Genomic DNA, 16,086 nt, shown 5'->3' with positions numbered 1-16,086 from the left:
CATCGAAGAATCCTGAAAAATTTATCACCATTCCTACAACAATATTAAGCAGCACAACTGTTTTCAAATAATAATAAGAAATGTTTCTTTAGCAGCAAATCATCATATTAGAACGATTTCTGAAGGATCATGTGACACTGGAGACTGGAGTAAATTCAGCTTTACCATCACAGGAAAAAAAGTTAAATCTTAAAACATACTCAAGTAGAAAACCATTATTTTTAATTTTAATAATATTTCACAAAATTACCCCAAACCTTTGAATAAAAGTGTAATTCAGATATCTTCGTGTAAACCAACAAGTTCTATGTGTTTACAAGGCAATGTTACAGGTCAAGTTTATTTATTATTTTTCACATGTAAAGACGAGCAAAAATGTGGCTCCTCTGATAATTAACAAACCTTTGATGAGAAGTGTAAGTGCACAGTGTTTAAAACGTTAAAACGCTCTTCTGTTCAAGGTACATTTGATGTAAATCTACACATTTTCTTCTTTGTCTATTACTGTGGATGGAGGGATGCAAAAGTTACGACTCACAGAAAGTGGATCCAATTTTTACAGTTCTCCTTCAACTGCCAATATTGCGACATAAGGTAGTACAATGTTTAGCTATCGCATTCAGTTTTCCTGTGTTATGGAAGAAGATGAGAGGCGTCACAAACTCGGATGTCTGGACCGTTAGCATCAGAGGTAGAGCTTGACATGGCAGATGTAACCAGTCAGCCGTCTTTACTGATACGTAGATCAGCACGCAGATGTGAGGCACAAAGTAAATTGATAATATAATCAAGCTGTTCAAGATGAACCGAATAGCAGTCTGTTTGATTTTGCCAGGTCTTGCCGTCTGACTGCTCTTTCCTGATCCAGAGCGATGTAAGATGATCAGTATAACCAGACAAAGGATGAAACTCACAGGGACTGCTGCACAAAAAGAAGCCATAGTCAACGGATGGTACATTGAGATATTAAAAACGACTGTGACTATTCCTATGGTGACACTGTACATCCAAACAAATGTACAGAAAATATGTGCCTGTATTTGCTTTGTGGAAGCTTTTTGGTTCACATAGGCTACAGGATGAGCCACAGCTACATACAAGTCTATGGACATGCCAGCAAAGAACAAGGATCCTCCAATCAAACTGCTGCTGTGGAAGGCTGTAATGTATTCTTGTCCGATTCCAATCACTCCACCTAGGTTCTGGACGATGTTCAGCATAACTCTGATGTAATAGAAGACATGACAGCAGGCTAGATGAAGAAAGAGGAGTTCGTTCTGGGAAGAGGTAGAGGAGTTTCCTGGACTTGAAAATGGTGCACATTGTTTCAGAAAGAGTACTGCAACCAGATAGAGGGTTAATGGAAGATTGACAACAAGCATTAGGACATCAAGGATCGTGTTGTAAGATCCTTTGCAGAGTTGGTCGTGAGATGAAATGTTGGAGAAATTCCCATCTACACTCTGGAAAGATGAAGTGTTTGTTTTCCACGTCTCCATTCTTTGCCAGCGTGAGAGAAGGAAAGTCTGGTGCTCCTTGATGTTTGTTTGTGTGTGTGTATGTATGTGTGTGTGTGGAGGGGGGGTTTATAGTACAACATCAGCTTGTGATTGATGTTTCTGTCATCCATTTTCTGTGATATATTTGCATTAAGAAGGTCAAATGACCATTTGCAAAACCAGCTTATTTCCCACTTTTTTGCCTTGGAATATACACCTGTTTCAAGCTAGATCATGACAATGACAAACCGAAAGAGCCCCTGCACATGACATCCTTTGTTGTAGTTCAGTCGTGGCCATGTTGTGCTAATTTGTTCACTTGTTTTTATTTTTATTCAATCTGACCGTGATTTAAAGTGTAGTTCACCCAAAAATGACAATTCTGTCATCATTTACTAACCCTCATGTCTTTCCAGAAATGTCTGATTTTGGTTAATCTTCGAAACACAAACTAAGGTATTTTGAATGAAACCTGAGAGGTTTCTGTCCCTCCATTGAAAGTCCAGGTAACCAAACCATAGAAGATCCAAAAAGACGTTGTAAAACGAATCTGTATAAACTGAGTGGTTTAATTCAAGTCGAGGGGCGATTGCTTTGGATTTCATTAAGGATTCATACACACTCAGATACAAATTTTACAAAAGCTGTCACAGTGACAGCGCCCTTTAAAAAGGTTATAATATGTAACATTTAGGTGCTATGTAGACTTTTGGTACCAATATTTAAAGTACTAAAGTACACTCTTTAGGTTTCTGAGAGTGAATAGATTCAATTTATGATGGCTTTAGGACCTTTATGGATCTTGAAATTTGGATTTTCTTGGACTTTCCATTGAGGGTCAGAAACCTCACAGATTTCATTCAAAAGTATCTTAATTTGATTTGAAGATTAAAGTTGTAGGTAATAGGTTACTGGAAGGTACTGTAAGATAACATAGCTACAAGTCACCTTTGTTTGAAAGATGTTCAAAAATTAGCCAGAAAGCACATCTTTTGGTTATATTGACCTTCTTCTTCTTGTGCTGTTGGCCTTTGACCTTAGGTCAGGTCAAGAAAGGAAGTCAGGTCAATTTACATGGGGATGTAGAAGAACATAATACAGCATTGACGGACTTTCTTCTGTCTTGTTCTCATCTGCCTATCCGTTTAGCTTAGTTAAACATGAAAAATGCTGTTTCATACTTAGACCATGTAGTTGATTTCTTTCCTGTACATTGCAATGCAAATTGTAGGAAAATGACCTTGGTGCACTAAATAAGAAGGAAAATTCAGTTTATTGCTGGATTATGCTTAGATCGTATGGAAATGATGACATAAGACATGCAGCCAGTTGAAAACCCATTTCTTTACATAAAAGAGTCACAACCATATATATGTAGCCTATATGAAAAAATATGTTATCATTTTTTTATTTTTTTATTAAACAACCAGAATTGTCACAAAATGTGGCTTTTAAAAGCCAGGGTGGTTTATTTTTTCATTTCAAGCAAATACTGTGGTCACAAGAGACTGCAACATTTAGTGTTACTGATATGGACACGTCAACCTTATGTGCAAATGGCTGGTGTCAAATGACCACAAAATGGCCTTACTTCGTCAAAATTGCACGCACAGCATCAGTAACATATATCATCAAACCTGCAACACTGAGATCTACACATACATTAATTTGTGATCATAGTAGAGAGCAGTTTTAAGGATTCCAACAAAGTAATTAAAGTTGTAGGTAATGGGTTTGAAATGACATGAGGATGAGTAAATTGCAGAATTTTCATTTTGGGGTGAACTATCCCTTTAATTAAAACAAGGGAACAAATTAGTACAACAAGGGAACAAAATAAGCTGTAGGAACAAATTCTTAATTCGTGGCCACAATATAATGTTATCCCACCCCCATGTCATGTACTCTGTACAAACCTGCTGAAAAGACCAGTATGAAAACTGTTAATGTTGGTTTTGGTGTATTAGCATGGTTTTTGGTGAAGCTGGTTGACCATGTAAGCATTGCTTGTTAAACTAGCCAAAAAGCCTGCTTGGGCCACCAGAATCTCATGCTGGTGACCAGCAACTTAAAGAAAACACAACATTTTGGGGGCAGATTGATCAATTAATAATTTTACTACAATTCCCAGACAGAAAAATACACCTGCATACACCAATCTACACATACATTTGGTTACCAAATTTGTGATCACAGCAGAGAGCAGTTTTAAGGATTCCAACAAAGTTTCTAACATTAGCTGAGATTCAAAAGAATGGAAAGACTATCTACAGACTGCTAAAGTTGAAACAAACACAGGCTCAGAATAGTGTGTATGAGGCTTTTAGGATGCCAATGATATTTTAAACTGCATTTGTTATTATAAATTTTGCATTTTTTTTATTGACGTGCCCCATGCAGGGATGAGTCGTTCACAAGAAGACCTATAACATATATTTATGAAACAAATAGGGTGAATTTTTAGATTCAGTTTTCAGAATCTATTTAAACTCAAACAGACTCAGATATAAATTAAGCGGTGTAATATTTTGTGTAAGCTGTGTCTATTTTGAGAGGTCACATACAATGCTAAACATCGCTGGCTGATATTAACTGTTCAGTGATGTTATGATATTTATATTAATCGCCAATGATATTAAAGCGTCCAATAATATTCTCATAAACATAAAGAATAATAAAGGACAATAACATAAATTTGATTTTTTTATTACAGCTTTAACACTGAATTCACAATTATATCCCCATTGATTGCATCAGTATGTTTTAATCTCTCTGGTGTGTGTATGTTGTATTTATGATTGTTTTTTGTGTGCTATTATGAATCTATGTGTGTGTCTGTTTATTCTACAGTAAGTGTAGCAGAGCACAGCGCCTCCCCGAGTACATTAGTGGCTTTGCAGGAATACCGACCGCTGTGATGGAGAGAGATGTTCTCTAGGGTGAGTGTACAGCTGCCATTCTCCTCATAGTCCACCGTCACACACCCGTCCTGCAACTCCAGCAGCTCACCATCCCTCAACCACACCACCTCAGGGTCAGGGTAACCTGAAACACAAAGAGAAGAAGCTGTGACTTCACGAGAGACTGGCTCTGAAGTCTGTGGAGAAGGTCACTGACATCCATCGGTGTGTCCTAACCTGTGATGAGACAGGAGAGTTGGGCGCTGGAGCCCTGCGGGACGATCAGGTTCGACGGAGTCTTGCTGAACTCAGGTTTACACTGAAGCTTCAGCTCCAGAGATTGCATTGCTTTATCGGTCTCTATAACACATAATAGCAAGAAACTGAACTGTAAACTCATTTATCACAGCAATAAAAAAGAGCATTTAACATCTTCAGTGAGACACAGTTGGCAGAGATGTCACAAATGCTGACATTGACGTTATGGTATTTTACACTTGTTTCTGAAGCACGTTGATTTTTTGTTCATGTTTCATTTCTTTCTCACCATCTACAGGGCTCAAACTTGCAGAGGCCTCTGGTTTAGACAAGATAGCCATCCTCTTCAGAGCCAGCAAGGCTTTGCCTGTTTTCTAAAAACAGAGAAACAAAATGAAAATGAAAGAACAGAAGTCCATGACTCTTATGAGTCAGTTGTTTAAAATAAATGAATGGGTCAAAAAGACTGATGAGCACCCTGATTCATTCTAGAAAAATATTGTGACTTTTAAAGTGCTTATAACTCACTTACTTGACTGGGTGTTGCTCATATTAACATCATGCTGTTAGCTAACCAAATTTAAAAGAAGTTAACTTCGGGATAAGATTACCTTCCACTTCTGCCTAGTCAGGAATTTCTTCATCTTGTTTTTGGAAAGGGTTTTGGTGGCGCTGCTGGTGTTGTCTACACACGTATATGCCAACCAGTCATGAGCCATGGCATCTTCACATGACATCCTACGCCTGTCAGAGGGTTCAACGCACAGTTATGAATCTGTGTGGACGTATCTGTAGCCTTTGATGTGTGTAAGGGAAGTGAAGGATAATAAAGCACCTGACATCTTTGCTGAGCAGAGAGCTAATGAAATCCTTTGCCAGGTCCGTGATCTCTTCAAAGCTCTCCTCATCAAACTCCCACTTCGCTGCTGTCACGAGAGCCAGAGTCTCTGTGTCACTTTCACCCTGGAATGGAGATTCACCGCTCAACCTACAAGAGGACAAAATCAGAATCAGATTAAATGTAATGGCATGATTCACCACAAGAGGGCAACAAGCGCTTAAGTGACTGGCAGTGTTTGAGCTCACAGGATGTAGCAGATGACACCAATGCTCCACATGTCAGTGGCCGGAACGACAGGCTCAAAGTTGATGACTTCTGGAGCAACAAATTCTGGAGTGCCGTGCATCACCTTCAGAGGTGTGTTGGGATCTAATGTACATAACAAACATACAGTGTTTTTATATATATATATATATATATATATATATATATATATATATATATATATATATATATATATATATATTTGTATTTTTGTATTTTTTTATATGTATTTTTTTATTTTCAGTTTTTATCTTATGTGATTTTCCCCACTTTTTATTAGTTTTTTAAATATGAAAAATAAAAAATATTTTATTCCATTTTTACTTTTTATTTATTTCCAGTTATTATTATTTTATAATTATTATTTTGTTTCAACTTAAACTTATTTCAGTTAGTTGTCAATATAAGTTAACTTTAAGTATTTTTTCTAATATTTTATTTTATTTCAGCTTTAAATTTAATTAACAAACATGTTTTCAATATTTTAGTTAGTGTTAGATAACGATAAAAACTCTGCAAACATTTCACTCAGAGATCCCTTGTAAAAAGTTCTGTGTATCAACAACATGGTACTTCGCTATATACCATAGTACTGAAAGATTACCATAGAAATTTGTATTGTATTTAGATGGTATTACGAAGTAGTATTGGTATTGTCATCTTTAATTTCCAAATAAAACATGGTATTAAATATGTCTAAAAACGATTGTACTTTTTTTGTTAGAAATGTAAAATCAATGTCAATTAGTTTTAATTTAACTAAATGTCATCTATAGCTACTATTATTATTTATTATATATTATTTTATATTTGTACTTATATTAACAATATTTAAGTGGGATATTATTTTGACATTATATATTTTATTATATTTTTAACTATTTTATTTCACAATTTTATTACAACATATGTTGTCGTGTTGACAGTATCGTCAGTACATTCATACCCAGCTTGCTAGCGAGTCCAAAGTCAATGATTTTGATCTGAAACCCGGTTCTGTCCACACAGACGATGTTCTCAGGTTTGAGGTCCAGGTGGATGATGTTTTGCTGGTGCATATACTGAATCCCCTCCAGAATCTGACGCATGTAGCCCACACTAGACACTTCAGTGTGCTCAAAACTATCATCCACAATACGCTCAAACAGCTCCCCACCAGCAACACTGCACATACAGACACAGATTCAGCTGTTAGGTGCCAAAAATACTATAGTGATGATCAAACTATTGTCGCTATTGAAGTTAATGCATTGACCCTGTTGGCATTTCTCATTTCTGTATATTGTTCTAAAAACATTGCGCTCTTCAAAACATCAGCAAGATACTCACTATTCCATCACCATGACCATCTCAGCCTTGTTATCATATGCGGCGAGACACTGCACCAGTTTTGGATGGTGTAAGAAGTTCATTAGCTCAATTTCTTTCCTTGCGGCTTCTCTCTCCTTTGCCCGACGACCTTTGTAGAACTTTCCAGCGCATACACGTCCTGTCTCCTTATGGGTCATCCGAAACACCTGGCCAAACTTCCCTCTGGGGAAGATTCAGAATTGGAGTATGAAATCGTTGTTTCTCTATATCCTTACTTCCCATTTATCCCGTTCTTGAGAATTAGGAGAATTTGATATTTTGCCTTAAATCAGTGTTTTATGGGCCCAGTTCAGGAAAACATTTTATTTATCACCTCTATGAATTACAGGTTTTGAGGGATGATGCAATTTTCACTCAAAATTTACCAATCTTGACTCTAACTTAACCCTGCTTATTTTTCTTTTCGAGTCAGCATCTTTGTGTAAACATGATCATTTATCTAGGAATTTTTCTGGGAATCAGAGTCAAGTGTGCGGGTTGTTTTCTCTTTTTGATGCAAGTAAGCCTGTAGGAACGTGTCTGCACTCATCATTTATTTTCCTGGGAACGAGAGCTATGAGGCCTGCTGAATGTGTGCGTTTTACGAAGGATACTTACACTCCTAGTTTTTCCAGGACATTATAGTGGTCAGAAAGTTTATTCTCAGTGTTGATGGTGACATTCACATACTCCACTGGTTTCTCGTCACAGGGCTCTGCTTTGAAAGACAACAAGCTTTCATTCACCATGTGACCTCAACCCTTAGATTGCATCCCTTTCGATAATGACTTTAAATGCATTCTTCCTGTTTACAATCTGGTTACTGGACCTTGTTCCCATAAATTGTGGGAAAATATTAGCTTAAAATTACAAGCCAGTAAGGGGCTGCTTTGAAAGAGCAATTGATTCGACATAAAAGATACATTAAGACCACTAAAAGTCATCAACTTTTTTAACATTTCAGAAAAACCTAACCTGGGTTGTCCATCCTAATTGGCTGGGACTCTTCGCTCGGTTCGCTGACGCCCACAGCGTTATAGGCCCTGACCCGGAAGCAGTATTCTCCCTGAGGCTGGAGTCCTGAGGTCACCCTGAGTGAGGTGCTCTTGCACTGACCCGTGAGCTCTTTCCAGTGGTCAGTCTCACCAGGGCTTTCACGAACCTCCACCACGTATCCTGTCACAGCGCTGCCACCATCGTAAGATGGCCCAGACCAGGACAAAACAAGAGAGTGAGGGGAGAGAACGCACGCCAAGGGACAGGAGGCAGGAGGCTGTGGCAGGTCTGGATAAAACACACATTTTATTTAATTATTCTACATGTGAAGTGAGATTTTTGATAAGGTCAATGTACTTTTTATGCTTGAATATATCTGGCATATTTTAGTACAGTTACTCCATTTGACATGAACAAGATATCTTTTAATAAAAAAATTATCTAATGCTAAAAAGCAAAGTTTAGATAATATTTTAAAATTGCTTTGTTAATAAAAGTTTAATCCAATTAATAGAACATTTTTTAATAACGTAATTGTCACGATCTTCTGGGGTCTCATTTATAAAACTGTGCGTAGGATCTTTACTAAAAATGTGCGTGCGCCCAAAAGCCAAAAATGGCGTACGCAAAAAAATATTCAGACTTATAAAACTGTGTATACACCAGAACCTGCGCAGAATTCACTTTATAAATCCCAGTTAGCGGAAGATTGTGCGCACATGTGTCTCCACCCCGAAATAACCATATATGAACTTACAACGCCTAGTTTTACTATGCATATCCTCATCTGCATTTCATTTGCATATGATTATTCATCCACGTGATAACATGTTTAACTGTACAAGACATTAGGAAAATATGAAATACGGATGTGCCGTCACATTACATTAATAAAAATCATTAGGAGCCTATCCTTGCCTTGTTTTTGAATAAATAAATCAAAATAAATTACATTTCAGAGAAAGTTTTTCTCAATCTTTTCCAACTGGCCAAATAGTATTTTTAATTGATTTATATTTTTAATGGAAATAGATAGGCCTTGTTGTGCATTATTTCCACGCAAATATTTTCTCAGACAATCTGCTATTATCATGATGAGCAATTATCTCTGTAGTTAAAACATTAAAACACAGCATGCCGCAGGAAAAGTGTTCAAAAGCATTGCATCCACTACAAATATTTCTATTGATTGAATATAAAAAATTGTTGGAACTTCTCAGTAATGATTTCATGTAATTTAAGTGTTTAACTCCATTAATGAGACTGGCATATTTAATCTAAATGTTTATATCAGGAGTAAAACTTAGTTTAAATCATTATTTTATTTATTTAAACTTTTATTGTGAACATGCACTGTATTTATGATTAGGACTCATAATGAAGATTTACGGTTTTACTTAATCTGCCGTTAGATAGGCTACATATGCATTAGTTTCACTAAACGGCCCAACGTAGTCGCTGGCCCCGACATTTAAGAAGGGATGGATATTTGCTTCTTAGTGATAGCAGGCTTGGTGAGTGAAATTATATGTGTATTATCTTTCTGTAAATATGTATCATTTTCTTTAAATTTTCTGTCTAAAAGTGACCAAAAAGACATTTAACTCCAGCTCACCATCGGTGTCGCCAAACTGCTCCATCTCCAAAATGTTCGTACGCATGGGTAAGAGTTTGCGTTCAGGTGCGCATACTTATTCGTCGGAAGTGCTCTTTCAGGGCCTGTTTTGTGCGTACGCAACGGTTATATATGAGGCCCCTGGTCAGCAACCACTATGACGGAGAATTCAGTTTTTTATATTCTTTAATTAATGACACTCAGGAGAATACAGGAATAATAAACACTTAAAGAACATGCAACGTTAACGCAAGACAAAACACTGGAGAGTAGTTTTGTCAAAAGTACCGACTTTTAACGACATTTTAAAAATGTGCCGCTTTGAGCACTGTTGAGCAGAATCGTAAACACCTCTGATTGCCCATTGTGCTCACGCGCTCATCAAAAGTCTGTGATTGGCTACAATGACCAGCACTTCAAAAACATGTTGTAAATATACATCAATGATGCTGTTCACTGAGTGCTTGCGCAGATACAAAAGGGAGCGTTTGAATGCAGGCATCTATCAGCGGTGTTTACGATTCCACTCAACAACGCTCAAAGCGGCACATTTTTTAAATATCAGTAACCTTGTCACCCAGGTCGGTAATTTTGACAACACTACAGTACTGGTGAGACTTATGAGCACAGGGAGAAATGAGGTTCAGTTTAACTAAATGAACAACAGGTGAACTTAATCAGTAATTTAGGGAACAAACTGGCACACAATAGGAAATTAGGGCTGTGTCCGAAATGTCCCCCTATACCTTTAAATAGAACACTATTTGAGGGGACATCCATTTGTAGTGTTGTCCGAAACAATAGTGGACATTATCAAGTGCACTCATTCAATCCCACAATGCACTGCAATAACGAGTGTACAACCGATGTAAGCTCAATGGCTAGAGAATACCCATAGTGCACTTTGTGAGTCGCATGTCGAATAAATTCCTACATCTGACCAGAAGATGGTGTCCACAGCTGAATCATCCATCCATTCATTTTACAAACCGCTGGACCACTGTGGCTACAGTTTAATATCATACATGTATAAATTCCTTTTTAATTGATTATTAAATTGTTTAATTAAGGTTTATACATGCTAGTTTCCATGGCAGAGTTCAAGATAAATCTTCTCATTACTACTGGAGCTTCCAGTTTGCTAAGTTTCAAATGATTATTAAACAGCAAGCACAAACTATGCAAAACTATCCAAATTCTCTCACTCCTTTTCATTCACTCCTTCAAGTGAACTTATATTATATAAGTAATGTAGGGAATAGTGAAAGTGGTATAGGGGTGATTTCGAACAGCATATATCACCTTACAATGACAGGGAACACAGGCAAACGGAAACAGGAAAAACAGAACCAAAACATACTAAAAGAACCAAAATAGACTAAAAACTGAGCATCACAACCTAAATAACTACTCAATGTGGGGGTTGTCATTCTGACCTTACCAATGACATTCAGGGTCACTGTGTGTTGGGCTGAACTTTTGCGATCTCGCACAAATATCGTGTAACGTCCAGAGTCCTCAGGAAGAGCTTCAGAGATCACCAGAGAACTGCTTTCATCACAGGACTCTATATGAAACCTGGAGCTTTCCACCACCTTCAGTAAGACAGATAATTATACACCCAAACAGGAGGACCTGCAGTATGAAACGTGTCTGGATCGTGTTGTGTTAGTGTGAGTGTTTGCTTATTTACCTCTTTTTTGTTACAGACCCAGCAAGATGCAACAGGACAGCTGCCTTTGAAGACACACGTCAAACGGGCCGTCTCTCCAACATGCACCTCCTGCCGATCGAATGAATCTACAAACTGCACAGGTGCTGTAAACACCAGCCCATAAGAAAGAGAATCAAAAATATCTCAATGTTTTTTCCTAGGGAGAGCAAAGGTTGACTTTTGCTTAAGTCTTTTACTTCTCGGTTTTTTATATAAAGTTCAAATCCATTGTAATATGCTTACAATTGTCTCATTTGTGTATATTATATTATATTATTTAGAATAATGAATAAACATATGCTTACAATTGTCTCATTTATGTATATTATATTATATTATTTATAATAATGAATAAAAATACTCAAATAAGACAATTGTAAACGCAGCTTCATTTGAAAAATATCTATATACAACTGCAATTATTTGTAATATAATTATACATATAATTTATTAATTTACAAACAAGTGTACATTCACACCATTGTGGCAGAAGTGGCTTTTACACCAAACATTATTCTAACAGAAAACCAGATGACACTTTTTTCACACAATTCAGATATTAAGATTTTATATTATAATTTATTTTTTTTTTTTACAGGTGTTTAACTCTGCCACCATACTGCAATTATTCAAATCAACACACTCAAATGAACTTGACTGGCTTGATAAAAGCCTGATCTAACCGCATGGTACCACAGATAGCAGTGTGTTTTACATGAGAGACCAAAAGACCTAAAGAAAGCACTCATTATTCAGAGCTTCAGTGCCCAGCCCAGTTACAAACAGAAGTACCAAAGAAAATACTGATAACATGTTGAAGTGATGCTTATAAACTGACAAATTCCTATTTTTATATCTCAGTCTAAGTATTTTGGGATCCCATATCTGTCTGTAAGTTATAAATACACAATCTAAGACAAAAGTTGTCTTAAACAAATGTTTAATGGTAGGTTTTATCGAATAATATTGCTATGGACAACAAGGATTACTGTATTTAAAAAGAATAACGTCATTCTTAAGGTGAATATTAGTAGCCAGGACACAAAAGACTGTATTCAGCTTCCTGTTATTCTGTTTACAACACTAACAGCCCCTGGAAGAGCTGGTCGATCTGGAAGTTAAGATCTGCAGAGTGAAACACAGCCGCTCAGTGCAAATTACTCCTTTTTTGAAGCAGGTCACAGTGGTTACACTTTAACTCGCAATTCCAGACAAAAAAAAGCTTTAAAAGACATTTGGTGTTATTTGAATATTAAGAAAAGCAAAGCAGGTGTGCGTGTGGGAGGCTATAAATCAGATTGCCTTTAAGAAATGAGGAAGGAATGAAAAGATCTTCACTGAAATCCAGAAAATTGTAACAAAAGTCTGGGATTCAACTGTTAAGTTATGGTATGAAGAAAAAAGTATAAGAACAAGTAAATCTTGCACCAAGAAGCAAAAAAGATGCAATAGTAGAACTGAAAGTGGAAGACGGATATGTTGATGGTCTTACCTGTACCTGAGCTGCTTCTTCTTTTGACAAGCACCTCTGTAACATAACACAGAGACAACACACAAACATGTAAAGAATCAGGTGTATGTGCTGGTACATTTGTGTTAAAGAGCATAGATAGCATAAGCTTTGCCTATCATATAAGGGAGGAGTCAAGTGATCAGGTATGCGTGTCTAAGAAAAATATTCAGTAGATTAAAGAGGAAATGCTTTAGATGACAATACCATAAGTATGCTAACCAGTCAGGAAAAAAGTTAAAGCTAATTCAACATTAACAAAAGTTGTATTTGTTAACATTAGGTTATGCACTGTGAACTAACATGAACAATGAATAGTTAGATTTAACATTAACAGAGATTAATAAATGCTGTATTAGTGTTGTTCATTGTTGGTTCATGTTAGCTAATGCATTAAATTATGTTAACAAATGAGATTTTATTGTGAAGTGTTACCTTTATTACCTTGTATCTATATATATATATATATATATATATATATATATATATATATATATATATATATATATTATATATATATATATATATATATATATATATATATATATATATTTATATATATATTTATTTATTTAAGAAATATTATATCACCTATATATGTTATGAGTAAAAATTAAATATATTGAGCATATAATATATGAGCTGTGTATAATAATTACATGGAATAATTGGATTTCAAATGTGATAAATTAAAGTGCGTTTAAAAATCGCTTTAGATGTAGTTTAGGAAGTGGCACCACCCTAATCACAATGACATGGAAGCTTCGGATGAACCAAAAATGTTCTGTGTATTAAATTACATTTCCTACACTTTAATCTTTGAGGTTAATTCATGGGTAGGGCCATTGTTCTTGACATACCTCTTTTCAGTGCTGGAGAGCTTGTTATAGGACTTCCTGTCTGGGGTGACTGTGGGCCTTTAAAAACAGTGATGTCATCCGGGACGTTCTGAGTAGAGTTTAAGACCCCGTTTATCATATCAGGAGTGTGAGGGTGAGAAGAATTGGGAGGTGAGTGAGATGTTTGGGTCATCTCTTTATGGATCCCAGCAATAGTTTCATAGTCTACAGTTGATTTGTTAGAATGAGGAGCAAAAGAGGAATAAATACAATAAGAGTAAGAAAGAAAGAAATACATTAGAGAAGGTAATTAACATTGATAATCAATCTTCTGTATATGATGTAAACAGAAACACCTGCACACTTCACACTTTTACCTCTTACAGTACTAATGTAGTAATGTTAACTGCCCCCAATCCAATCCAGCTCAGCAAACCCATAGTTTTAAATAGACATTCAATGCTCTTGTAGATCTATACACTACACAGTATACACTTTAGACTAGAGTTGTATTTGAGTACATACTTACCTCTCACACACACTGCTGCACTGCTGGATGTTTTTCCTGCTGTGTTTTCGGCCACACAAGTGTAAGCCCCAGCATCCTCAGGGAGACATTCCTTAACTACCAAACTCACCTCTCTTCCCACAAATGAGGATTTACCAAACAGCACACACTCACCTAAAATGGTTATGGTACAAATGGACAGAAAAAAGAGAAGGGTGACTATGTGGCATTAAGAAACGATAGACATTTAAGTCATCAAAGTTGAAAAGATTATATTTTTCTGTATGCATTTATGTATCTATACCTATGCATGTAATTTATATGACTTTCTTGATATTTCTTTTTTTAATTTACTGAACAATTTAAATTCACAAAGTCAAGTAAGGAAGAGGAACTTGCATATGAAAACATAATTATCTTCAGTCTATAGTGTACATATTCTTACCCAGACTACAGTAGCAAAATCACTATTAAGAATAAAAAAACTGGACTCACCATTATGAAGCCAGGAAACATTGATTGGCTGGCTCCCTGTGATAGTCCCTTTCAGTTTGATGTCATTTCCTTCATCCACTATACAGTCCTCGAGGGGTTCAGTGAAAAGAGGTGGATCCAAGCCCCTTGTATGGCTGTGTTTACCACTCTCTAGCTTGACAGAGCAAAGAAGAATGAGATTAGTTACAGATATTTATTATACAACAATAAAGTATGGTTCTCAAACTTGCTCCAGCAGCACTGAGACTTTTCACTGTTTGTATCACACTGTATGAGTTTGCGTCTTCCAGTCAGTCTGTGTATTAGTGGTGGGGATTTATCAGCGAGATTTTTTGTTGGTCACATCCTTACACCAGTAGGGGGCAAGTGACTGTCTTCATGAGTGAGTCATTATATCATTAATTTAACTGATTCATTCAAACACACTGATTCATTCAGGTACTTAAAGGGATACATCACCCAAAAATTAAAATTCTGTCATCATTCACTCACCCTCAGGGTTGTTCCAAACCTGTATACATTCTTTGTTCTGTTGAACACAAATGAAGATATTTTGAAGAATGTGGGAAACTGAACCATTCTGGGATGCCGTAGATTTTTCCCTTAACCTAACTACGTCCTATAACTTACCTCAAGTTCTTTTATAGCCTGTCTGGAATGGTCCCTCTGTCTGCTTTCTGGCAGAATGAAGACAACGTGGTTCCCCGTCCCCGTCCACACGACAGAGAGAGATTCCGAGGACTCCTGGCTGGCTCGCCAAATTGTCGTAGATTTTTTCCTAAATCTAATTACGTATAATATTTATTCTCTAGCGCAGGTGTGCCCAACCTTTCTCCTGCCGATCGACTGTCCTGCACAGTTCATCTCCAACCCTAATCAAACACACCTGAAGCAACCAATTAAGGTCTTCAGGATCTGAAGCAACCAATTAAAGCCTTCAGGATCACTTGAAAATTAAAGGCAGGTGTGTTTAATTAAGGTTGGAGATAAACTGTGCAGGACAGTCCATCGGCAGGAGCAGGGTTGGGCACCCCTGCTCTAGCGCATTTACAATCGATGTCGGCCAAGTCTAACCCTATACCCTAGCGCGTCTACTCATCGACGGCGGCTGAGTCTAATCCTGTGCTCCAGCGCATCTACACATCGACGTCGGCTGAGCCTAATAATCCTGACTTGCTGTGCTGCTATAATAACCGACAGACTTCAGACAATGCCTTCGAACATGCTTTAATCAAGGCCAGAGGATCTCAGACAAGTTCCATTGAGAATCCCACCAGTAAACACGAATACAACAGTT

At 36.8% G+C, this 16,086-nt stretch overlaps 1 protein-coding gene and 1 long non-coding RNA gene across 11 annotated transcripts in view; one reads left to right on the top strand and one right to left on the bottom strand.

The window, feature by feature from the left end:
• Positions 1-200: 200 nt before the first annotated feature.
• mylk5 (myosin, light chain kinase 5) overlaps positions 201-16,086 on the bottom strand; it is a 19,805-nt gene continuing 3,919 nt past the window's right edge. Inside the window, exons 2-18 of one of the 10 annotated variants that reach the window (XM_077212718.1) lie at positions 14,790-14,939; positions 14,316-14,468; positions 13,808-14,011; positions 12,930-12,965; positions 11,417-11,541; positions 11,165-11,318; positions 8,088-8,396; positions 7,731-7,827; positions 7,092-7,295; positions 6,709-6,926; positions 5,744-5,867; positions 5,493-5,645; positions 5,269-5,401; positions 4,947-5,031; positions 4,637-4,759; positions 4,410-4,544; positions 201-1,224 (exon numbers count right to left, since the gene is read on the bottom strand). In XM_077212718.1, the coding sequence (XP_077068833.1) occupies positions 1,214-1,224; positions 4,410-4,544; positions 4,637-4,759; positions 4,947-5,031; positions 5,269-5,401; positions 5,493-5,645; positions 5,744-5,867; positions 6,709-6,926; positions 7,092-7,295; positions 7,731-7,827; positions 8,088-8,396; positions 11,165-11,318; positions 11,417-11,541; positions 12,930-12,965; positions 13,808-14,011; positions 14,316-14,468; positions 14,790-14,939 (2,414 nt within the window). In that variant the 3' untranslated portion in view covers positions 201-1,213. Of the gene's footprint in view, positions 1,225-3,597; positions 4,545-4,636; positions 4,760-4,946; positions 5,032-5,268; positions 5,402-5,492; positions 5,646-5,743; positions 5,868-6,708; positions 6,927-7,091; positions 7,296-7,730; positions 7,831-8,087; positions 8,397-11,164; positions 11,319-11,416; positions 11,542-12,929; positions 12,966-13,807; positions 14,012-14,315; positions 14,469-14,789; positions 14,944-16,086 lie in introns of those variants that run through there. The other 9 variants (XM_077212713.1, XM_077212715.1, XM_077212712.1 and 6 more) reach the window with 9 other exon arrangements.
• The window catches only part of LOC143721860 (uncharacterized), a 23,318-nt gene continuing 15,497 nt past the window's right edge, over positions 8,266-16,086 (top strand). The window contains exons 1-2 of the long non-coding RNA XR_013196789.1: positions 8,266-8,394; positions 11,433-11,538. This is a non-coding gene — a long non-coding RNA (uncharacterized LOC143721860). The remainder of the gene's footprint in view (positions 8,395-11,432; positions 11,539-16,086) is intronic.

The sequence above is a fragment of the Siphateles boraxobius genome, unplaced genomic scaffold (genome assembly GCF_051911475.1).
Source record: "Siphateles boraxobius isolate OS27281-9 unplaced genomic scaffold, OSU_SipBor_1 66, whole genome shotgun sequence".
In the NCBI taxonomy this organism is placed as follows: domain Eukaryota; kingdom Metazoa; phylum Chordata; class Actinopteri; order Cypriniformes; family Leuciscidae; genus Siphateles; species Siphateles boraxobius.
This window is presented reverse-complemented; position numbering and strand designations above follow the sequence as displayed.